Raw genomic sequence first — 26,156 nt, forward strand, 5'->3', positions numbered from 1 at the left:
ATATATTTTTTGTTTTATTATGGTTCCTGTAGAAAGACAAACGTGACACAAACATTCCTAATTGTTAGAAGTCCCACTGTTTGTTAAACGGGGGCGGCGTGGTGCAGTGGAAGAGTGGCCGTGCGCAACCCGAGGGTCCCTGGTTCAATCCCCACCTAGTACCAACCTCGTCATGTCCGTTGTTTCCTGAGCAAGACACTTCACCCTTGCTCCTGATGGGTGCTGGTTAGCGCCTTGCATGGCAGCTCCCTCCATCAGTGTGTGAATGTGTGTGTGAATGGGTAAATGTGGAAGTAGTGTCAAAGCGCTTTGAGTACTTTGAAGGTAGAAAAGCGCTATACAAGTACAACCCATGTATCATTATTTATTTATAAACATGCTTCACTGATGAGAGTATTTGGCACGCGCCGTTTTGTCCTAATTTTGGAAGTCCTTGAACACACCGTAGTTTGTTACATGTACAACTTTCCTTGATGCTGCCGCAGAAAGACGTGTTTTATGCCACTCCTTCTTTGTCTCTATTTGTCCATCAAACGTTGTATACTGTGCATGAATGCACAAAGGTGAGCTTTGTTGATGTTATTGACTTGTGTGGAGTGCTAATCAGACATATTTGGTCACTGCATGACTGCAAGCTAATCGATGGTAATTATGCTAGCTGTATGTACATATTGCATCATTATGCCTCGTATTTTAGGTATATTTGAGGGCATTTTATTTGTAGTTTCCGTTTCCTTCAACTTGAACACACACATCTTTACCTTTGGCCATTCTAAGCCAGTCATTTCCAGGAGTTATTACACCCTCTGAAAAGCCTCCGTTTTAGTAATGTTTTCCAATGTTGTAAAAATTTGTAGAATAAATATTACATTTCAACATTTCTATCAACGAAGATTTGCGTCAGCCTGCGACACATAGTCATTTTGATACTTACATCATGTGGTGCCTTCATTATAACACTTATAAGGCTTTACATTTTTTGCGGCTCCAGACAGATTTTTATTTTTGGTTCAATATGGCTCTTTCAACATTTTGGGTTGCCGACCCCTGGCTTAGGGTTTTCTTTGGTCTTAAGGTTTTGGTTAGCGTTGTGGTTAGGGTCTCAGGATCAGTGGAGGTTTTGGTGAAGGGAAGAGATAAAAGACATAGTTGGTGGTTTAAACATTAGCTGCCAGGATTTCTACGGCAATTTCAACATATGTTAAGATTTCTATGTACAGTTGTGCTTTAACTTATGAGTTATGAGGGTTGGTTCTGTGACGGAGCTCTTAAATCAAAACACTTGTTTCTCAAATCAATGTCTCCCATTGAAATCAATTGAAATCAATATAATTGGCGCTTGTCCGCGCAAACAGCACAATTTTAACATGCCCTTTACAAAGAAAAGCGAACTTTTGGATAAAAATATTGTATAAAAACAATAGGATAGAATGTACTACAGAAGTTTTATGAAATAGTAATGTACATAATTTATCTTTTTTTAGAGCTGCTTCTCTGTTGTCCACCGTTTAGATATTATTTTAACATCTTTGCCTGGCGTTACTCATTCCAATACACTCAAACTGATTCACCAAGTTAGTTGTCATGATTTTGAGGATTTCTTTCTTTAATTTAATGAATATCAAACACTTCACTGTCCTTCACACTCACTTTTGTTTTTCCAATGATTGGAAAAACAAAGTTATGTCCATCTTAGCTTAAGCTAATGTTAGCGAGTAAGACTGGATGTTTTGGTCAGATCTTATAGGGCTCACTGTGACATTTGCTACACCAACTAATGATGGGGAGGCTTGTAACTAATTTTCTTGCAATTTAAAGCATAACAATCAGCTGAAAGACAGCTCTTATCTCAAAACACTCCAGTATGTTAATGTTATGGTCTGCTGTCATAGAACCAATGTCCTGCAGTAGCTGAGTCAGCGGTCATCGGCTGCTCGCATCACATCAAAGGACAAGGTGAGTGAGTGAGTTCTTACCTGCATACACGGCGACACTCACTTCCTCCTCCCTTCAGGAGTCTACGCATTTGTGGTCCTAAAGCAGGACGTCCAAGACGTGGACTTGACGTCAAAGATCAACCACACGGTCTCAAACAAGATCGCCAAGTACGCCTGCCCAGACCATATCCAGGTTAGTTAGTGCGACAAGACAAAGTACAAACAAAAGTCACATTTATGCTTTTTCTTCTGCTTGCAGTTTGTCCAGCGTCTCCCAAAGACACGTTCGGGGAAGATAATGCGGCGGGTGCTGCGTAAAGTGGTGGAGTGTGACCTCAGCGGGCTTGGTGACCTCAGCACGCTGGACGACCCCGCAGTTGTTCAGGAGATCATCCAAGGTCACAATGACCTTCGTGCTAAACAACCATGATGACATCCAAACTATCAAAACATATTTTAAAAAGGCCTTATACTAAATTAATTGATAAGATATCAATCTTATATGTACATCCCACAATCGGTAAAGTCACTGCTTAGCGCTATCGCATTTAAATTAGCACAGACCTCCCACAAGGTCAAACTTCATGTAAAAAAATGTGCAATAATTAAATAGAGAAAAAAGTACAACTTCCTCAATCTACACCAGGAGTGTCAAACTGGTTTTCATTGAGGGCCACATCGCAGTTATGGTTGCCCTCAGATGGCCGCTTTTAACAGTGTATATATACAGTATAAATATATAAATGTGTACATATAAAACGTGTATAATTGTCTGTCCTTTTTTACGTATTACAAAACCAAATCTTTAGATTGTACTGTATAAAACTGGCAGCTCCGTCGCCATAATTTTACCGTAATATTTGCAGGTTGTTTTTTGTTTACAGCATATAAAATAAAAAAAATACATGGAATTAAATTAAATGGAATGGAGAAATGGTACCACTGTTTTTTCTTAACGTAAACATTTATGCAAGTTTTTTTTATATTGTAAAATCTACAGTTTTATAGTGTATTATTACTCTATATTGAAAGTGGATTTAACTGTAAAAAATGTTTACTGTAAAATATTTACATGACGTTTGTTGGATTAATTGCTTTGAAATCATAAATCAAGCAGATATTTAAGTATTTATCTTTATTTGAACTATAACATTGTTTTGAAATGTATGATGATATATTTTGTTGTATCATTAGAGATGATTCAAGGGTAACTACATGTAATTGTACGCAGTACTTTTATTAAGAAAAGATAAGGTACTTTATTTACACATATTTCCACGCTTGAAATTGATGTGGCGACCAAAGTTTGACACCTGTGATCTACACCTTTATCCTGATCAGCACCAACGTTAAACAACCAAGCAGTAGCACGCTGCACAGTCTTATGCTGCTAATCAACTTAACAAATGAATGAATCCAGCATGAAAGACTGAAGACTGCTTTTTCTTGTCCTCGCCTCAAAACCCAACGACAGATGCCAAGATCACAAAATGTCCTCTCGGAGACTCCCGTTGGCTCTTTTTATTTTGCTCAACTCCCAACGGCCCTCGCCGCATAGTTTTAACTGGACGTCGTGGTGCTGTGAAGTACAAAAACAACATTTATAGTAAATCCAGAGTCTCTGCAGGTTTCAACATGTCAAATTGAAGACTTTTTAAGACCATCTTGAAAATAATTTAAGACCATTTCACATCCATACGGACAAAAAATACAACGACAAACTAAAATCAGAGATCCAGAATGAATTGTATGTATATTCATTCATTCACTGCTCTTTCACATTGGAAAACAAAATGGTTAAACTAACTAAATACACCAGGAGCTTCTCTAGTGTAAACCAATTGAAAAAACTATTAGCAAACATCGTAACAGCCAATTTTCAGATTTGCCATAGAAGTATTTTATTGCAAAAGGTGCAGTGTGCTTCATATCAGGTGTTTTCATGCAACATCAACATCAGCAATGGTAGAGGAAAGCACAACAATATATTGTAATAATCACATTGGTCAATCTGAAACACACTGACAACACCCACTGTATAATATATAAAGACATCAAATACAAATCTAGGGTAATATCTAAAACGATTATGCTGACCTTCTCCAGACTGCTGCGATGTCCCACGCTAATGAGCGTCATGCCCAGCTGCTTGCAGGTGCGATACAGCTGAGACTCCGCCTCCTCAGTCAATGCACTGGTGGCTTCGTCCAACACTATGTCCATTAGAGACAAAAAGTCACATATACAGCACAAGATGAATGCATAATGATTGTTTTAGCACCGTGGAATACAACACACCTGCGTATTTGGGTTGCAAGTAGAAGAGTCGAGCGAAGCAAAGGCGCTGCATCTCACCTGGAGACAGGGCGTCGTACCTGCGCATACACACTCTTGCCAGATTTTTGCAACATGACTTTGTGAGATGCGCAGAAATCTAATGTTTCTTACCAGTTCCAGTCCACTGGCTCATCCAACCCACCCGCTCGCTTCATCAGACTGGACTGCAATAAAAAGGAAAAACAGGAGCATAGTGAAATCAGAAAACATTTAAACAGCTTCAACGTCCACGATGGTATAACTCAACATTTCAGTACAATTATAGTTCAAGCAAATAATTACCTTTTTAAATTGATAAAATAGAAGTGATGACAAAGAGGAAACGTGCGATGATAACAATGGAATTGGAAATAGATATGACTCTGCTCTGGCTGCTCAGTACAATATGGCTAATAGTCAAACTCTCAATTCCTAAAACAAAAAGGAATGTAGATGGGAAATTCAGCTGGGTTGATGTCTAGACACTTCAGTGTTTCCCCCAGAAAATGTGTTAGTTAAGGTGGTGTCTCTCCGGCGGACAGACCGGGGGGGTGGGTGGGTGTAAGGATCGGTGTAACTCGGCCTGTCACAATCACGTCTCCACTTCGTCGCTGCCACCACAGCCTGGGAGGCAATAGACTACAGACTGTGGTGACGTAGGCCGGCTTCGTCGTGCGAAGAAGCCTAAAATTTCTGGTTATGTTTTCCGCTCCATTTGCTGAATGGCGATATACGATATACATCTCGATATTTTTTCCGTAAAGTAAAAACAAAACAGTCCTAGTTAACTGAGCTAAGTATGTCATTATTATGACTTACTAAGTCAAAATAATGACTTACAAAGTCAAATGAATGACTTACTGTAAGTAAGCGTTTGTAATAAGCGTTTGAAAAAAACAGTTAAAGTGGGGCCACATGCTGACATATGCTCAGCTCATCATGCTTAATTTATTACAGCTTTTGGGAAGCCTGTGGTTGATTTTTATTATGTAAATGTTATATTTTTATCAACATGTGATAGCAGAGACCCTGCAATTCAAAACTAAGCTGCTACATTACTAATGATTAATGTAACTATAGCTGAAAAAATAGTACAATAGCAATAGGAGAGACTATTCATCCCTGAACACCATGGAGTTCATGTAGGCTTTATGATGCAGTTACATTATTGTATCAACTATCAGAGACAGCTTCAGGAAACTCTTCTTTTAACATAATGTCATTTTTGCTGCTTCAACAGCTCAATCAACACAGAAAAAGGTAAAGTGAAAAAACTTAGTTGTTAGCTGTAGGTCAATAATGCTTGTCTTTCTCTCAGACAGACAGGGCTTTGCTGTCCGTAACACACGCACACACACACACACACACACCGCAAAATGAGCTAATGTTACGCTAAAAGCTAATTAGCCTTTTACCCCAAGGACTGCGAGCGAGCTGAGCTGCCACTTATGTTTCTAGAACGTCAACGGGCTCATAGTGATGTTACTTGTAGTTGACTGGGAGGTGTTTATGCTTACCTGCTAAACACCTTTCTGCTCACCAGACCGCAGAAGCACTGACTACATGCGCTCTGAATACGCATTGCTGATTGGCTGTTACATGCGCTCTGAATTCGCACTGCTGATTGGCTGTTACCGCTCTGCGTGTTACCAATCAGATGGTTCTGTGGGTGGGACTATGCTGGGTGCTGCAGAGAAGTACTGACAGAGGCAGAGGCAGAACTAAGCGGAGCAGCTTGTTAAGACTTTAGTTTAGGCAGTGGCTCTTTGTTGTTAAGGCGGCCGCTTTAACAACAAAGCGCTGCGGGAAACCCTGCACTTACCTCTTAGGTACCGTATTTTCCAGACCATAGGGCGCATTAAAGGAGTCACATTATTATTTTTTTTTTCTAAATGTAAAACACTTCCTTGTGGTCTACATAACATGGAATGGTGGTTCTTTGGTCAAAATGTTGCATAGATTATGTTTTACAGATCATCTTCAATCCGCTTTCTGACAGTCGTTTCAGGATTTATGTGGCTCACTTTTGGTACGTCTTCTCCCCGTCATCTTTGTTGTTGTAGCGGTGTAGCGTGCAAGGACAGGAGTGGAAGAAGTGTCAAAAGATGGAGCTAACTGTTTTAATGACTTTCAGACTTTACTTAAATCAAAAACGAAGCAGCATCCGGAAATGTGTCCGGTGAAAAACCGTCCGACCGTAACTCTCTAATAACTAAAGTTCCTTGGGAAAACGGAGCAGCATCCGGAAATGTGTCCGGTGAAAAACCGTCCGACCGTAACTCTCTAATAACTAAAGTTCCTTGGGTGAATAATGTAAACTCACTATACCGGTATGTTTTAGCGCTTTCATGGCGAGTTTACTGACAGATATAAGTAAGAACTTTACACTACTTTATATTAGAAATGGCAACAGCGGAGGATGAATGTCCCATAACAAGAAGATAGAGAAAATGAAGCGGCTTATCGACTGCGGACTATAAAAACGGACATGCGCAATTTTTCAGGATTTATGTAGATCCCAAATACAGATCAGCAGGTACCAGAAAGAAAGAAAAGTTGCTTTTGCATAATATTGCGAAACAAAACACTAGATAATATGTCTTACCTTATACACACACCATAATAATACACGTATGTTGAAGCACAGTACAATCCAACAAGCGGTGCGGCTTCATAGCTTACCATCCATCCATTTTCTACCGCTTGTCCCTTTCGGGGTCCCAGGGGTTGCTGGAGCCTATCTCAGCTGCATTAGGGCGGAAGGCGGTGTACACCCTGGACGAGTCGCCACCTCATCGCAGGGCCAACAGATAGACAGACAACATTCACACTCACATTCACACACTAGGGCCAATTTTAGTGTTGCCAATCAACCTATACCCTGGTGCATGTTTTTGGAGGTGGGAGGAAGCCGGAGTACCCGGAGGGAACCCACGCAGTCACGGGGATAACATGCAAACTCCACACAGAAAGATCCCGAGCTCAGGATGGAACCCAGGACCTTCTTATTGTGAGGCACACGCACTAACCCCTGTCTCACCGTGCTGCCCCATAGCTTACCAAAGTCGTACTAAAACATTTTGATAGATTTTTGAGCACCGTGTGTAATGTTCTATATTTTCAATGGAACATATAAAATGTTGCTGTTGTTTACTTGAGTCATATTGCAGGGAAATGTAATCTCTTATGTGTGACTGCCATTATATTGCAGTCTACACCTATCTTATGTTTGACTGCCATCTACTGGTCAAACTTATCACTACACCATGTACCAAATAAACTAGCTTCGAGGTCGGTAAACAAAACCGGAATTATTCCGTACATAATGCGCACTGTCGAGTTTTGAGAAAAAGAGATTTAAAGTGCGCCTTATAGTCCGGAATTTTTTGTTACTTTTATTCATGATCTATATTTAAAGTTAAAGTTAAAGTACCAATGATTGTCACACACACACTAGGTGTGGTGAAATTTGTCCTCTGCATTTGACCCATCCCCTTGTTCACCCCCTGGGAGGTGAGGAGAGCAGTGGGCATCATTTTGGTGATATATATTGTATATTGTACATTTATTCCATCCATCCTTCCATCCATTTTCTACCGCTTATTCCCTTCGGGGTCGCGGGGGGCGCTGAGTACACCCTGGACAAGTCGCCACCTCATTGCAGGGCCAACACAGATAGACAGACAACATTCACACACTAGGGCCCATTTAGTGTTGCCAATCAACCTATCCCCATGTGCATGTTTTTTGGAAGTGGGAGGAAGCCGGAGTACCCAGAGAGAACCCACGCAGTCACGGGGAGAACATGCAAACTCCACACAGAAAGATCCCGAGCCCGGGATTGAACCCAGGACTACTCAAGACCTTCGTATTGTGAGGCAGACGCACTAACCCCTCTTCCACCGTGCTGCCCCAATAACGCAAGCCATGCATTGGCCGGGAATCGAACCCGGGTCAACTGCTTGGAAGGCAGCTATGCTAACCACTATATCACCAATGCCTAATTTATTGTATATTGTAAATTATTAATTCCTTTAATATTTACCATATTTAACTAAGGTTTTCCTAAAAAATATATATTTTTACATTTTAAGTAAAATCTTTTCAGAGGTTTGATGATTGACCCTGAAACAGACTATTCTTAGTTTTTATTGTTTCCAATGGAACAAAGTTGTAAGGATGGACAAATAAATAGTATGCCAAACTTACCACCCCTGCCAGCTCCAGGAACTTGCTGATTCTGTCATCATCCACACATTCTGACAAGAAAAAAAACATTGTTATTGTTAAATGAGTAATAAATGTATAGCATGGCTATATAATATATAGTGAAACAATGTACGAGTGCTGATACCTGATGCAGGGTAAATATCCTTTAGAGGGTAGATGACCTGTTGAGAGCAGTAATTCAGTCCTTCAGGCTGTTATTTTGGTAGATTTCATGATTTAGAATGTATTTCAGAATAGAAATGGCGAGCAGAAACCTGTTCACGCAGAGTGCCGTCAGTGAGGTAAGGTTTCTGGGGCAGGAAGAGGGTTCCTCTGGGTCCGAAGCACGTCGTCATTTGGACAAAACCTAATGAGTCAAAGCAGACATCTTACTTACAGTCCTGATCAGCCATAATTTAGCATTCATATGTGTGTGTTCTCACCGCTCTGTGCCTCCCAAAGTCTGTTGAGGACCCTGAGTAGGGACGTCTTGCCGGTCCCGGTGTTACCCACCACCAGCAGGTGTGTTCCCTCGCCAATAGTTAGGCTCAGGTCCTCCACTAACTGCTGGTCTGAATACGGGGACTTGAAAGAGAGGTGGTCAAGGATGAAGGCCGTGTCCACGGGGCCCCCATGGACGTTGAAGTCACTGCATGGTGACATGAAACACAAGTGAGATCAATTCCTCACACCGCGGAGTGCATACAGTCAATAGCTTTAGCAATAGTCAACACCAAATTATAGACAGTACTGCATACACATGAATGTTGGCATTAATATTAGTAGTTAATAGTTAGTAGTTAATAATTTAAACCAGCTATATTTTCAAACTGTGGTACGTTCACCACTAGTCGGTGTCATGTATAAAGAGAGTATGGCCAACTAAAAAACAGGTGCCCTGATGCATGCAACTGCTGTTGTTTTGATGTTAGTTTTTCTGACAAAATAAACCAAAATAATATGTCTATATATAATTCTAAACATGCTTCAGCTCATAAACTTATATTACATTTATTTCGTGAAAGTATACCGTAATTCTGTGGTTGTATTTGATGCATGTTGCTGCCACATTCCTGCTGTGTTTTGTGACCAGCAGGCAATCTAACACATTTAAAAAAATACACAAAACGACCCAAGAAATTACTTGTTACCCTGTTTTGCCAAAATCTTTGCTTTGGACCAACAATCACTGAAAATTTGTGACTTTTGTGAAGAGAATCTGGAGAAATCACTGCACGTAAGCCATGATATTACGGACCTTGGATCCCTCAGGCGGTACTGCATCAAAAAGCAACATCTGTCAAGTGTGGTGGCTGCCTCCAATGTATTTGTAATCACTTTATGTATTATTCATTATGTACTGTATATTTTTGTAACATACTAAGTGAATAAGTGTACTTTTGTACTTATTTCCACATATTTCTGCACAATAAGTGAGATATGGTAACACTGGCGAGCAGTAGAAAATATGGAGTGAGTTTTGGTCCAGAACATATTTTGCTTTACTCAATTTGTACATATTTCTTGTCAGTTTATGTTGTAATTTTTTTATTGAGATTTTCAGTTCATTTTCATCTATTATTACATCCCAAAAGTGGTTTATTTGACTCTTTCAACGTTGTTCTATTTGTATTTGTCTTTATCTTCTACTACTACCGAATTGCTTTATTTTCACAGGGTTTTGCAATTGGGTTGCGTTGTGACGCCACAGTGAGGTGGAAGTACTTAATTGGACATTAAGCAAAGCTCTCAGCCAGATGTCGCAAGAGTTCCCCATTATACATATTTAGGGTGGGGGTGTGGATTCACTTCGCATCTGGGAACACCTCCAGAATTGAACATCTTGCAGACAGACTCAAAACACAGGTTATAAAAGTGACTGTGGAGTAACATTTAAACAAAATTTACTCCAAAGCATATCCAATACATATGATCTGGATTACAAGGAAGTGTTTTGAATGTAGTTTAAATCATTATGCAGTAGGTCCACTTTAAATGATCTATAAAATCCTTTTTTTTCTAAATCAGCAAGCTGTACATGGTCATTACGATTCTCACAAGCCTTCATCGGCTCCTTCCACACCAACCTGTCAAAGTCATAGCTTTCCCCCGACGCCGGGTCGTAGTCGCACTGCTCGCGCAGGATGTCATCCATCACCTCCCTCAGCTCTCCGATCCTGAGACAAACACACACGAGCAAGCATGTTGTTAAAGAGGAGGAGGAGGAAGGGATGTGGGAGAGTTTAAGCATGCAGGGTGCTACCTGTGGGTGTAGCCTGCTACATCTGACAGCGTGGTGGACAGGTCTATTAGCTGCGTGAAGCCATTTATCAAGTAGATGCACACAAAGGCGTTCTACATGTGAACAAGCACGGCACAGAAGACACGGCTGTTAGAATAATAATAATAATTTTAAAAAAACAGTAGTATTTCATACATGCACTCAGGTGTAAGATTTCCTTCTACTTGCATGCATTGCTTTGTTAGCGCAAGCTTGTGCTGCCACCTAGTGGATGCATTCACACTAACAGCAGTAACCGTCAACTCATTCATATTCAGAGCATCAATTCTAGACAAACATGTACATTTTAAGATGTAATAAGGTAGTGTTTAGAAACACATTCTATCGCATCAAGCAGGAATGTCCAAAGTGTCACCAGAGGCTATTTTTGGCAGACAGCAATATCTTTATAGTCCTAAAATAAAAAGATTAATAAGATATATAGTTTCTGTTTTTATAGTCCATGTTTAGAATTGCTTTAAGTAATTTGCTGCTCTACGTGCCTTGAATCGCATCCCCCTGGGAACAAATACAGTTTATTGTAATTTTAACATATTACAGAACTTTGCTGTCAGCTATAACACAACGCAAAGTTGTGGATGCTTAGTTCAGATAGCTGAGCTATGTTTCCCATACATTTAATTATTGAAATACAATATTGGCGCTACCTGGTCAGCCTCATAAACACGTTTTAATGTCTGTGAATACAGCTTGTCGTTACAACTCTTCTCACATTTGTCATGGCCAATTGTGCACAGATTGGACACCCCTGGCATAAATGGATGAAGTCCTACCCTGCTGATAAGTGCGCTCAGCTCTCCAGGCGTCAGGCTGTCATAGTTCCCGCCGAAAATGGGAATGGCGATGATGATGTAGCTGAGGAAGCCGCCGAGGTAATCGAAGGTATTAACCCCAACTGGGGGGGAAAATAACAGAAATACAACGTCACCACCAGCCTTGGGTGGCGTGGGATTAATACTGTGTGTGAATGTTTGTGTTCTTACTGTAAAGCCACAGCTCTTTGTTTATTAAACTTTGCTGAGTTAGCAGCAGTGACTGCAGACGTCTATTGGTCCTCATGTGCTCTACTTTACCAGCTCTACACAACACACAGTGAGTCTTGAGTGAAGCGTCAAAAAGTCCACATGGTCACTACTAACTAACAAACGCAACGGAATTTAATTTGAAATATTCACATAAGAAATACAAATGATCTGCAGCTTGTTGACATGTCATACAAGTGTAACAATAAGTCAACTGATCAAATGTACAAACAAGTGGAACCTGTTTGTAGTGGTCATAAGCGGCGGTTAAAAGAAAGAAAGTAGTTATTGTTAGCACTTGCGACCACAAAAGCACGCACACGATAATGACCAAGTTCACTATTGTACAACACATCTCAACATAAAATGGCAGATTTTTTTTCTTTAAATAGAAACAACTCTTTTAGGTTTATTATTTTGTCGACAGAAGCAGTCGACCATGTCCTGTAGGTTTACGTCACCTTTTAGAACTTAGAACTCAGGCTTGATGAGTTAAGACGTGTCCAACTTAACCTATACTGTTGATCTTGCTTTTTTTACATTCTTTATAATCACACAAGTATAAAAAGAAGTTAATCCATGCAACATAACACAAGTAAAAAAAAAAAAAAGAAGCACATAATCACTTGCTTTAGGTCAAAGTGAGGTGGCATGACGTCAAACAAAAAGATTTTGTGTGACTGTTTGACTTGGTTTGATCTACAAGTGCTTCTATATACTGTACAATAATCTATCAGAATCAGAATCGTTTTATTGCCATTGTTTGAGAACGGGTTCACAAACTAGGAATTTTTCTTGGTGCAATCGTGCAACATAAAACACACATAACACAGATTTGGTCTAATCTATGTACAATATCTCACCTGTAAAAAGCCGCCGACTCCGCGTTGACTCGGATCTGCATGTGCTTGAATCTGCATCACAAAATATTGCATGGGAAATCACATTGTGCCATCAAAAACATGTTTTGTGCAAGGTTATCAATATAGACCAGTGCGTCTCAAACTGTGGTGCACGTACCACTAATCAGAGCAGTGTATAGAGAGAGTATGGACAGCTCGGTGACAGAGTTGGTCCTAAACATGGTGCCCTGTAGTCACGTGAGGGGCTTTTGACCAATCATTTAAGAGATTGTCTGGCCATGCTCTCTCTGATCGGTCAAAAGCCCCTCAAGTGACTTACTGACTGAATTCAGAAACCGAGTGATCCATACTCTCGCTATACACAGCTCTACCACTAGTGAGTACGCAGGCTCCTTTAAGTGGTACGCCAAAGAATAACTTGATTAAATATTCAAACACAGTGTTACTGGTTAAACTCTGTGTTATTGTTACAGTGGCCAAAATACTAAATATAATTGTCAAATAAAACCTCTGCCTTGTTTTTAATTAATTCTTAGACCTACTGCGCTACTATATTTTAATGTTGGTCATTATGGTGGTACTTGGAGCGCCAAGTGTTTTCTGAGGTGGCACTTGGTGAAAGAAGTTTGAGAACCACTGATATAGACCAAGCATTCAACAGAGGAGAAAAACATACAATGTGAACATACTGACACAAAATCATTGAGAAAAGAGCAACCCAGCAACACGGATAGATTGACGGATAGATTGCAGTCCTTTGGGAAAAACACTGACCATATACATTAGGGGTGTCTTGAACTAAAATGAATATCTGATATCGGTCCAATATCAGCAAAAAAAAGTGTCAGTTTATGTCAGCTTGCACGTAAAATCTCAACTATAAACTCAGATACAAGCAGTCCTGCAGTGTTTTTTTTCTTCCAATTGTATGGTGGCCAACAGGTGTTGAAAAAAAAAAAAAAAATACCACTACACTTCATTTTAAAGACAGGATAAGTCTATTCCAGACGGTTAATATTATAATAGGTTAGTGTTTTCATTCCTATTGGTTTTGTTAGTAATTTCAAATTGGTCAAGCATTCCACACTACAAAGTAATAAAAGTGTCAATTGTGCTGATATTGTATTAGATCAATATTGGTATTGGTCAATACTCAAGACTCCAATATCGGTATCAAATCGGAAGTGAAAAAGTTGTATCTGTGCACCCCTGAAGTATATTACAGTGCATGTTTAAAACTAAAACTGTTTAGTTATTTGGCAAATAACCGAAACAACAAATTAGTCATTTTAAAATACAAAAACAACTTGAGATGCTTTTTATGCTCAGGACTTTAAGTAAATAACGATGATTTGCCATCTTGATGAAGGATTACAGAATCATTTGATTTATCGTTTTTTTATACATTAGTTAAAGGCCTACTGAAACCCACTACTACTGACCACGAAGTCTGATAGTTTATATATCAATGATGAAATCTTAACACTGCAACACATGCCAATACGGCCGGGTTAGTTTACTAAAGTGCAATTTTAAATTTTGCGCGAAATATCCTGCTGAAAACGTCTCGGTATGATGACGTCAGCGCGTGACGTCCCGGATTGTAGAGGACATTTTGGGACTGCATGGTGGCCAGCTATTAAGTCGTCTGTTTTCATCGCAAAATTCCACAGTATTCTGGACATCTGTGTTGGTGAATCTTTTGCAATTTGTTCAATGAACAATGGAGACAGCAAAGAAGAAAGCTGTAGGTGGGATGCGGTGTATTGCGGCCGACTTCAGCAACACAAACACAGCCGGTGTTTCATTGTTTACATGCCCGAAAGATGACAGTCAAGCTTTACCATTGGCCTGTGGAGAACTGGGACAACAGAGACTCTTACCAGGAGGACTTTGAGTTGGATGCGCAGACGCGGTACCGTGAGTACGCATGCAACTGCGGCTTCCAAACATTTGATCGCTTGCCCGTACGTGCGTGCCGCTATGTGCATGTCACGTACGTAACTTTGGGGAGGTGAACGGTACTTTGGGCTGTGGGATTGAGTGTGTTGTGCAGGTGTTTGAGTTGTATTGGCGGGTTATATGGACGGGAGGGGGGAGGTGTTTGTTATGCAGGATTAATTTGTGGCATATTAAATATAAGCCTGGTTGTGTTGTGGCTAATAGAGTATATATATGTCTTGTGTTTATTTACTGTTTTAGTCATTCCCAGCTGAATATCAGGTCCCACCCGCCTCTCACAGCATCTTCCCTATCTGAATCGCTCCCACTGCCCTCTAGTCCTTCACTCTCACTTTCCTCATCCACAAATCTTTCATCCTCGCTCAAATTAATGGGGAAATGGTCGCTTTCTCGGTCCGAATTGCTCTCGCTGCTGGTGGCCATAATTGTAAACATTGTGCAGATGTGAGGAGCTCCACAACCTGTGACGTCACGCTACTCGTCTGCTACTTTCGGTACAGGCAAGGCCTTTTTATCAGCGACCAAAAGTTGCGAACTTTATCGTCTATGTTCTCTACTAAATCCTTTCAGCAAAAATATGGCAATATCGCAAAATGATCAAGTATGACACATAGAATGGACCTGTTTAAATAAGAAAAATCGCATTTCAGTAGGCCTTTAACATTACTCCATTGGAAATCCAAGACACCACTAAAATTGTCTTTGTTGATGAGTGATTTGATGCACTTTATCCAGTTACAAAAAATAAAACACTCATTTAAGGGATCTAGGGATACATTATTTGTCATCTTTAACCCTGTGCTAAAATGCTTGAATGGATTCAAAGCTATGTCCGATTAATTTTACCAAGCAGTCAGTATTATTGAATTATGTTTACTTCGCTAATTCAGCAGGCTACACAACTCCGTTATACAGTTGTTATTTACATACAATATTATTGATTGGCAACACTAAATTGGCCCTAGTGTGTGAATGTGAGTGTGAATGTTGTCTGTCTATCTGTGTTGGCCCTGCAATGAGGTGGCAACTTGTCCAGGGTGTACCCCGCCTAGCGCTCGAATGCAGCTGAGATAGGCTCCAGCACCCCCCGTGACCCCAAAAGGGACAAGCGGTAGACAATGGATGGATGGATGGATTATTTACTGTATTATTAATATTATGATTGTGTATCAATACTTACACTGTTGTAGCGCTTTATTATTTGTTCTCCTTTTACTTGCTTATTTATTGTCTTAATTCCTCTGGCTTTTTCGGTTTGTGTTGAGACAGGCCTTTCGCTTGTGAGTTTTGTTTACAATGTTTTTTTAGTAGGTATAGTATGTCTACCCTTCTATGTACTGTATGTGTATACACTGTACTGCATGTATATGTATGTATGAATGCATGTATACAATCAACACTCCCAAAAAAAAGATATACATTTGTTCAGCATTGAATATAGCATTGCAAGCTGTGCGAACTTTTTTCGTGATCTTTTTATTTTGGACACAACTGATGGAAAATATCCAATTAGAAAAGCAAACACATTGCATACTTTTTGATCTTTTAAAAGACAATAAAGTAAATCCTTTCTCTAATGTGTAACTAAGTGAAGTACAGCTCTCTTCCAGTAAAAGACTTCCATATCCTGTGTTATTTCCTAAAAGGCCACAATTGCACAGATGCATCCTGTCTAATGGGCGTGTAGTGAATTCAAAACACATTAACTGGCCCTTTAAGCAGCTAGACATCCTCAAAATCAAAACACAGTAGCACAGCAATGTGCACGTACATACCTGAAGTCTCCCTCCAGTTTTTCTTGTTCATAGAGCGTGGACACAATGGGCCCCATGAGGATCTTGTTGGCCACTGTCCCCAACACAAAGTAGCAGAAGATACTCACTGGGCCCATCCAACCTGTGCTGCAAGTATATTTTATAGGTTATGACATAGGCTAATGCACTTAAGTTATATGTGACCATGTCATACCAAAGCTGAGCATTATGAATGATTTTTACTGTAAATTAGTGTTAGCATCAGTGCAATGAGGGACTTAAATGCTAAAGAAGAAGATAAACTCATACGGATAGAAACATTCCAAAGGTAAAAGCATATTTCCCAAGAGAACAGAGGAAAGTGGCACTCCCCTATACTGTTGCCAACAGGAAAGTGTATAAGTAATACCTGTAGAAGCATTGGTAGGTGTAGTAAGCCAGCGTGAAGGGTGACACCAGCAGTCGACTGGCCATGGTGCTCATCTGCTTGCACAGCCTCTCTGCATCTTGACTGATCCTCTGGTCACTGTGGGTAAAATAAGCGGATCACTTAGTCAGCAACATTACTAATTAAGGAAGTGCTGCACGACTTGCCACGATCCGTATCGGCCAATTTCCTTTGAAAAAGTAAGCGGTCGCCATTGCCGATTAATGTCTTTCAATGCTGATCAAAAACACAGATGCCCTTTGACTCATACTAAATTCATTTTTAGTCCCCCATTGACATGCTAGCAGCTAATTGTTCTAATCTTTATACACTGTGTGGAGCCGCACCCCTAAATTACTAATAATTACAGCCATTACGACAAATAAAACTACATTTCAAAGTATTTTAACAATGATTTTCAAGTATTAGGATGAAGCTAAAAATGTTACACACGGAGAGCAAGCAGGAGCAGGCATGCTAATAGCTAAGCTAGCTGCTAAGCTAGCTAGACATCATAAGTGCTTAGTTAAGTTTAAGAAGTGTATAAAGAACCATGTTGCAGCAGAAAGTAAACAGCTCGTAACAAGAAATTAGCAAGTAGATTAATAAGAGTGTAGAAAGAGGATAATATAACAACTGTTGGTGTGTCAGCATTGTCAGAATCAGTACACCCCACACGCAAGACGATGATCAGATCAATCCATAAATTGGTAATGTCAATATGATCAATACTACAGTGATTACAACGATATCCTTTTTTTATTTTATGTTTTTAAAATAATTTTTTGTTGATTTGTTTACAAATTGACAGAATCATTTCATGGACACAGGAGGACTTTGAGGGCAAAACCTAAATGATTGAATGGAGTACCGGTAGTAAACAGTAGTTTACGCTTTGGTTTAGTTACTGTGTACTTTTGACTTTGTTTTGCTCAAACAATTGTATGTAATAAAAGCGAATAAGGAACTAATTAAACTATTGTGCTGATATTGTTAAACTGTCAATAACGTTCACGATAAACATTTAAAAATTTACAGTTAATACATGTGATCTGTATTGGTAACAGCGGATCTCACTCAGGGATGATAGGTATTGGAATCGGCAGCATAAATCCCTGATCGGAACAGCCCTACTACTAATATTGGGAAAGTAAACAGCGTGAGCTTACGGGTTGTCTATGTCCTCTCGCAGCACGTTAAGGGTGTAGTAGACTCGTCCCTGGAAGTAAGCCGTGTGGAGGTTCTCTGTTAGCGTCCTCCTCCAACTGACGTACATCAGGTTGGAAATGTACTGGTCCAAGCTTTTCAACTGTTAAAGAGGTTGATTGTATTGTACTGTGTATATGGTACTGTGTACTGTACAGTGCATTCGGAAAGTATTCACAGCGCTTTACTTTTTCCACATTTTGTTATGTTACAGTACTATTCCAAAATGGAATAAATTAATTTAATTTTTTGCAAATGTATTAAAAAAAACCTAAAACAATTACACAGGTATTCACAACCTTTGCTCAATACATTTTTTATGCACCTTTGGCAGCAATCACAGCCGCAAGTCTTTTAGAATACGATGCCACAAGCTTGGCACACCTATCTTGGGGCAGTTCCACCCATTACTCTTTGCAGCACCTCTGAAGCTTCATCAGGTTGAATGGGAAGTGTTGGTTTTCATCCAGGATGTCTGTACATTACTGCATTTATCTTAGTCTAGTCCGGGAGGTGACCAACAACCTGATAGTCACTCTGTCAGCGCTACAGCATTCTTCTGTGGAGAGAGGAGAACCTTCCAGAAGGACAACCATCTGCAACAATCCACCAATCAGGCCTGTATGGTATACTGGCCAGACGGAAGCAATTTCTACATAAAAAATAAATAAATAAAACGTTTGCCAGAATGCACCTGAAAGACTCTCAGACCATGAGAAACAAAATTATCTGATGAGACAAAGATTGAACTCTTTGGCGTGAATGCCAAACGTCATGTTTGGAGGAAACCAGCCACAGCTCATCACCAGGCCAATATCATCCCTACAGTGAAGCATGGTGGTGGCAGCATCATACTTTGGAGATGGTTTTCAGCCGCAGGAACTGGGAGATTTGTCAGGATCGAGGGAAAGATGAATGCAGCAATGCACAAAGACATCCTGGATGAAAACCAATGATTCCTGTCCAACCTGATGGAGCTTGAAAGGTGCTGCAAAGAGGAATGGACAAAGAGAATTGGGCGAAACTGCCCAAAGATAGGTGTGCCAAACTTGTCGCATCGTATTCAAAAAGACTTGAGGCTGTCATTTTGCTCCCAAAAGTGCATCAACAAAGTATCGAGCAAAGGCTATGAATACCTATGTACATGTGATTTGATAGTTTTTTTCATTTCTATAAAAAATTTGCAAAATAAAAGAATAATCATTATAAATTCACATTGTCATTATGGAGTATTGTATGTGGAATTTTGAGGACAAAAATGAATTTGTTCCATTATGGAATAAGGCTGTAAAATAAGAATATGTGGAAAAAGTGACTGCAATGAGATGGCGACTTGTCCAGGGTGTACCCCGCCTTCCGCCCGAATGCAGCTAAGATAGGCTCCAGCACACCCCGTGACTCCGAAAGGGACAAGCAGTAGAAAATGGATGGATGGAAAAACTGAAGCGCTGTGAATACTTTCCCGATGCACAGTATTTACTAATACACACACTTACAAAGGAGTTGAGCACAATGACCACCATTGCGGTGAGCAGCAGGCTCTTGAATCCTTTGCTGTCCTTGTCAGCCAGTACATTGTAGAAGTGACTCGGAAGGACACCCACTTGGTAAATGATCAGCTGCTCTGGTGAGAGGGGGAGGAGGACAGCAAAAAAAGATGTCAGCACCTTGTAAAAAAATAAGAAAATATCACGTGAAAATTAGGCAATGGGTTGAGCTAAAGGTCATATGCAGACACGGCACTTTTCTATCGGGAGTGAAGTTGCACAATGACAACAGAGACGCTGGAACATTACTGCTATGATTACTTTCAAAATAAGTTATGTTAAATGAGTTAACTCGTGTGATCACGCACAAAAAATTATCACATTAGTCATGTATTAACGCAGATTAATCACACTATTTATTTTGTTTGCACATGCACATGGGTTGCTATACAATCAGTGATACATCAGTGCAAAATGAGTGAGGAGACTCCAACCGGTGTGCTCACTGGCAAATTTTGCTTCAATACGAACCCTGACTGGACTTCAGGTAAAACTCAGGTTTTCCGTGCATTCAAGTAAAACATTTAAAAATGTTCCTGTATGACATGCTGACAATAAAATTACATCCATCCATCCATTTTCTAATACTTATTCCCTTCGGGGTTGCGGGGGGCGCTGGAGCCTATCTCAGCTACACATTTGTGTCCAAATATTAGGGTCTTTCTTAATGTTTATTTAAATCATGCAAAGGGAGTACAATCCTATGATTTTCATTCTAATTCAAAAGTCTGATTAATCTGATTTAAATATATCATTTGACAGCACATATATTATTATTTGAAGAAAAATAATGTCTGAAGTGTTTGGTGCATTGTAAAAACAAATTGTCTAGAATAAATTAATTAATAAAACTCTTAAAAGGATGTTGATAAATTATAATGTCATTCAATTAGGTACCATCGAGTATTTGCTGTAATGTTAGGACTTTCATGCTATACTACAACTTTATTCCCAACATTTTATGACAGTCTACTCTAACAATATCAAACACATTTATTATAATTGATATATACACTATTTATATTTAGAACAATTGTAAATATAAAGTTGTATTTTCCAATGAAAACTAAGAATGTTAATCAATACAATTTTAATGAGTGAATGTATATATTCAGACATATCCTGTTTTTTTTCTTGTATTACGACTTAATTCTAATAAAATTGTATTTTGTATTTATTTTAATAGCTGTATTATATAATACAGTAGTAACTCAACTAGGGATGTAAAGATATGAACATTTCATATCACTGTTTTTGTGACCAAAATTATCACGATTATCATTATTATCACCACAGTATCGTTGAATGTGCTCAAGAAGTACACAGTACCGGTATACACACACTGAAATATTTTAACAGAGTTTTGTTCTAAAAAAATAATTAAACAATTGGACACACTATATACTTTCTTAGCGGAAGAAACACATATTTTTCTGGCTTCTAAGAGTCATTATCTTCAGTTTTAATTCGCAAAGTTCGTAGTGTTTTTTTAATGATAAAGAAAAAAACTGGTGTTTGCTTCACTTACAGCTTATGTGACGTGACACAAGTTCACTTCCTGTTATCATTATTCTTTGAAGTATAGATTGATCACTTTGTGCTAAGAGAGCACAGCTTGTAGGTTTAATGTGCATAATTGAAAATCTTAGTTGCTCACACGGAAGTTTGTTTTTAATAAGCTTCGATTGGGCTATGCGATTTCTCAATGGGGAAAGACGTTAATGTCTCTCCGCGATCTATCATTTATCGTTACATCCCTAAACTCAACTTACAAGTAATTTAAGATAAGAGCTGTTTCTCTGCTTTTTGTTATGCTTTAAGTTGCGAGTATAAACAGGTCCCATCTGCTGCCGGTTGAATAGCAATTGTTCACAGTCCACAGCCAGAGATGACACAGTTCTGCCCTCCAAACGTCAGAACTGAAAAAGTTAGTTCGAAGGACAAGAAGCGGGCGACCAAACTAAAGAAATAAACCATTAAAAACATTTCCTATTCGTGAGCAGTCATACTGGCGAGTCAGTCCGCATTACACAAGCTGCAGCCAGTGCCCACGGCATGCAGCCGCAAATGTCCAAACGACGGACATTTAACCATTAAAATATTTTTAAAAAGCTGCCGGTGCTATGTTTGATGTTTTTTTCTCCTACAGACTCTCATCAAACTAGACCAGACCTGGCCAATCATAAATTAGAAAATACATTTTAAAAAGTATCAATATCGAGTGTGCAATACAACGGTGCTGCTTTTGTTTTGAAAACCGTTATTTGTATTACTTCCGTGTGGACGTATGCGCGTGTGTGATTGTGAGTGAATGTGAACAGCGGCAATCACAAATTACATTTAAAAAAACATCTATGTCGTGCGTGCAATACAACTGTGCTGCTTTTATTTTGAAAATTGTTATTTATGGACTTATGTCCGAGTGTAACCTGTAAGTGAAGGTGCACAGCGACAAGTGATGCCCAGTTACCACTGAGATGTAAGCTCACGCTAAAAAAACAAAAGTTGATGACGAACGCCGTGTTTTCAACAAGACATGGACTGCCAAGTATTTCTTTACATAAATTAAAGGTAAAGCCGTGTGCTTAATGTGTGGTACACAGGTTGCTGTGTTCAAAGAATATAATTTGAATCGCCACTACACGACGAAGCACGAGGAAAAATACCGTAATCTGCCTGATGAAGAGCGAGCAAGGGAGGCTGATGCGTTGATGGTAAAACTGCAAACCCAACAAGGACTTTTTGCCATATTTCACACCCCCAGAGATGTAGCCATACTTGCCAACCCTCCCAAAGTTTACTCCCGAATTTCAGTGCCTCTCCCGAAAATCTCCCGGGACAACCATTCTTCCAAATTTCTCGCGATTTCCAGCCGGACTTAAGGCACGCCCCCTCAGGTCCGTGCGGACCTGAGTGAGGACAGCCTGTCGTCACGTCTGCTTTTCCTTCATACAAACAACGTGCCGGCCCAGTCAAGTTATAACATCTACGCTTTTGGCGAGTGCACAACTGCACACACAACAAGAAGGAGATGAAGCAGAAGAACAAAGAAGACATAGTCATGGCGACGACGAGTGACAGAGAATAGACAAGGATGGACAATTCAACCCTAAACTCACTCCCTTCCTGCAAATGAAATTTCACAGATGCTGCCTGTAATAGAGTGATCGAAGTTGTTTGTTGCCATCTCCTGGTGAATGTTGGGTATAGTGTTCTGTGGTTACTTTTTAGTTGGCCAACGGTTTACGTTGTATTGTGCACCTGCAAGTGTGGGAGTCGGTTCTGAAGTATGAAGTAAAGAGACGTAACTACATCACCTCGCCTGGTTATTGACTCCAACCGGCTGCAAAGCATTGCATTTTCAAATACAACAATGAGTAGAGGAGTGTTATGTGTGTATATTTGTAAATAAATGAACACTGAAATTCAAGTAATTCTTTTATTTATATGTATGTATACTAAAACACACACACATATATATATATATATATATATATATAGCTAGAATTCACTGAAAGTCAAGTATTTATTTTATTTATATACCGTATATAAGAAATATGAATTTCAGTGAATTCTAGCTATAAATATACTCCTGCGTTTGTATAGTTAAGTTAGGTTAAATTAAATTATTATTATTAATTATTATTATTATTATTTATCTTACGGTATATCAAAAATAATATTGAGCAAAATTTAATTGAAATATTGTCGATGTGGCCCTCCAGCAGTGCTCGGGTTGCTCATGCGGCCCCCGGTAAAAATGAATTGCCCACCCCTGAACTAGACGGTCAGCATTACCTTACAAAAGTTGCTATCAACACTGACCTCTGGTCCATCACTCAAAGACGCAAGTGTGCGACATAAACAATTATTTCCTAGTTCCTATTGTTACGTGAGAGAGAAGCAGCCCGTAAGAGACACCTACAAAAGTCTGCCCCCCGATATTATTACATTATCTCATAATACTACTGTAGTTGTTGGTAGTATATGCTATTGTAATGTTTTTTAAACAATGTTCATAATGTAAAAGGCATGTTACATGTTAAAATTGTGCTATTTTGGGAGGGCCACAAACGGATTAAATGTATTTAAATTCATTAAAACGGGTGGGGCTGATTTGAGATATGAGTGTTTTGAGTTACAAGCTCAGTCGTGGAACAAAATGTGATCATAAGTTGAGGTGCCGATGTATTTATTTTTTTGTGATAATACGAACATTTTTTTCTCCTAATAGTGCAACTTTTTTCTAGTAAAATTTTAAATAGATTTTCATAATCTTTTACTTGAGCATTGTATCCCCCCCCCTTTTCAATGTGGTCCAAATATTCCTGAATAAAGATGCACTGTCTTGGAGACATACGCTGGACAGACTTAACCTGCTTCCACCGTATTACAAGAATAAAACTGATTATTTTACTTCTTAAATCGTCTCTCGCCACTTCGCGCTTCTAAGTTTGCAGCTTCCTTCTATTGCAGATTTTTTGGGGGAATTTTATCAACCTCTTTCTCTGTTTTTTTGGTATAGAAATGGCTAAATGAACTAATAATATCAATAATACCATAGTATTGGCCACTAGATCTTACCATGAATTGATTAACGTGGACCCCGACTTAAACAAGTTGAAAAACTTATTCGGGTGTTACCATTTAGTGGTCAATTGTACGGAATATGTACTGTACTGTGCAATCTACTAATAAAAGTCTCAATCAATCAATCAAAGCTTCAAACCAATCAGAGCACGCTATTCAGTGTCGCGGCCACTGATTGGCTAAGCCTCAAGCATATTGGACTAAATGGTCATATGTGGGCAGAGGTGGGTAGTAACGCGCTACATTTACTCCGTTACATCAACTTGAGTAACTTTTGGGATAAATTGTACTTCTAAGAGTAGTTTTAATGCAACATACTTTTACTTTTACTTGAGTATATTTATAGAGAAGAAACGCTACTTTTACTCTGCTCCATTTATCTACATTCAGCTCGCTACTCGCTACTGATTTTTATCGATCTGTTGATGCACGCTTTGTTTATTTTGGTTTGTCAGACAGACCTTCAAAGTAGGATCTATCGCATGCCTGCGTTTTACCAATCAAATGCAGTCACTGGTGACGTTTCACCAATCAAATGCAGTCACTGGTGACGTTTGACTCCGTTTCACCAATCCAACAGAGCCAGGGGGTCACATGAGTAACTGCACATAAAGTTTCAGCGGCAAACAGGCTTAAGCTTACACGATTTCAACGTCAAATTTGAGGAAGTACATCGCGGTAAGTAACGTTAGTAGATATTTTGGCTGTCACCGTGGGCTGATGTGAGCTTCCCTGCTATGAATCACTGTCAAATGTACATCATGTGGGGACATTTATTAACGCACTGTAGCCTCATAGACAGACAGACAGACAGACAGACAGACAGACAGACAGACACATGCATAGAAACACCAATCATAAGTGCACAGTGTGTTCCCAGGTGCAGCCCACACCTATCAGTTTATGGTTTGCATCAAGGCTAACTTGTTATTTTCCTTTGTAATCTCTGCCTACTGAGCCTATGGTACTGATAAGTTATTGTGGCTCAATTTGCCTTAAATTTTTTTATGTTAATGTATTATTATTTAATATATATTTTTGTTTTAGTTGCGTAAGATATTCCTGGCTCTGAATTTGCTCATTGCTATTTTATGTTTTTGTGCATTATTTGTTGCCGTCATCATTAAACGAACAGGTTACTCATCAGTTACTCAGTACTTGAGTAGTTTTTTCACAACATACTTTTTGCTTTTACTCAAGTAAATATTTGGGTGACTACTCCTTACTTTTACTAGAGTAATAAATCTCTAAAGTAACAGTACTCTTACTTGAGTACAATTTCTGGCTGCTCTAGCCACCTCTGTATGTGGGTCTTATGTCTTCAGTATTCAGAAGGTCAAAAACAGTTTTTGTAATGTCCTAAAAATTAAAATATTCAATTTATTATCCTACTTCTCGTAAATTCCATTTACCACGGACAGCCCTTGTAATAAAATGTTGCAAATAGAATCCATTTACCAGCTAAAGTCACTCCAAGCAATGTCCCAAACATGAGAACACTCTGGTTGCTCCATGAAGGGAAAAGAACCTTCTGGATGCTGCAGAACCTCTGCACGAACCTCCAGTCCAACTTGGGTCTTCATTCATGTAAGACAAACATAAAGAACTGGTGACTCTCAAAAACGTCTCCTGTGCTGATACAGAAATGCAACAACACTTCTTACCTTTGCGTTGTTCTTCTACCGTTTGTTTTTTCTAAGCGAGACATTTGTGCTGGAACAAAACACCTTAAAACATTTAAAATTAGCAACTTAAGCTAGTCGAGCTAACTTTGGCGTCGCACCGCAGCAAGCTAAAATGACGAAATTTACAGCATTTAGCGAGAAAGGTGACGGGATATTGTGCCCAAGGCACATAAAAGATTACGTTTTAAATATTTTCCACTGAACCGTCTTTACATTCAAGTTTAATCTGACATGGTTGACTTTATGCTGTCCGCTCTGACTCTTCTGGTTACTTGTGTGGTAAAGTGCAAAAAAATGTTTCACTTCCGCATTAACCGGATGTTTTGATATTTCAAA

General features: G+C 39.3%; 2 protein-coding genes and 1 non-coding gene across 6 annotated transcripts in view; 1 reads left to right on the forward strand and 2 right to left on the reverse strand.

The window, feature by feature from the left end:
• acss1 (acyl-CoA synthetase short chain family member 1) overlaps positions 1–3,167 on the forward strand; it is a 26,883-nt gene extending 23,716 nt beyond the window's left edge. Inside the window, exons 12-14 of the mRNA XM_061929440.1 lie at positions 1,893–1,956; positions 2,015–2,130; positions 2,197–3,167. Of these exons, the coding sequence (XP_061785424.1) occupies positions 1,893–1,956; positions 2,015–2,130; positions 2,197–2,367 (351 nt within the window). The 3' untranslated portion in view covers positions 2,368–3,167. The remainder of the gene's footprint in view (positions 1–1,892; positions 1,957–2,014; positions 2,131–2,196) is intronic.
• abcd4 (ATP-binding cassette, sub-family D (ALD), member 4) lies at positions 3,156–26,101 on the reverse strand. 4 transcript variants are annotated; one of them, XM_061929441.2, is made up of 19 exons: positions 25,800–26,101; positions 25,594–25,712; positions 19,495–19,622; positions 17,962–18,101; positions 16,775–16,891; positions 16,387–16,512; positions 12,650–12,700; positions 11,748–11,842; positions 11,538–11,659; positions 10,726–10,817; positions 10,550–10,639; positions 8,906–9,111; positions 8,738–8,829; positions 8,608–8,644; positions 8,463–8,512; positions 4,386–4,438; positions 4,236–4,312; positions 4,035–4,150; positions 3,156–3,516 (listed from the first exon to the last, which is right to left on the reverse strand). In XM_061929441.2, exons 1-19 carry the CDS (start codon positions 25,841–25,843, stop codon positions 3,421–3,423), a joined length of 1,851 nt encoding a protein of 616 aa, XP_061785425.1. In that variant the 5' UTR covers positions 25,844–26,101; the 3' UTR covers positions 3,156–3,420. The 4 variants fall into 4 exon arrangements, with proteins under 4 accessions (XP_061785425.1, XP_061785426.1, XP_061785428.1 ...); XM_061929442.1 differs by having other exon boundaries at positions 19,495–19,617; positions 25,800–25,820; XM_061929444.1 differs by lacking the exon at positions 17,962–18,101 and having other exon boundaries at positions 19,495–19,617; positions 25,800–25,820.
• On the reverse strand, positions 8,182–8,253 carry trnag-ucc (transfer RNA glycine (anticodon UCC)). The gene has a single exon. It is a non-coding gene; the product is annotated as a tRNA-Gly (tRNA).
• Positions 26,102–26,156: the final 55 nt, after the last annotated feature.

The sequence above is a fragment of the Nerophis lumbriciformis genome, linkage group LG34 (genome assembly GCF_033978685.3).
Source record: "Nerophis lumbriciformis linkage group LG34, RoL_Nlum_v2.1, whole genome shotgun sequence".
Lineage (NCBI taxonomy): Eukaryota > Metazoa > Chordata > Actinopteri > Syngnathiformes > Syngnathidae > Nerophis > Nerophis lumbriciformis.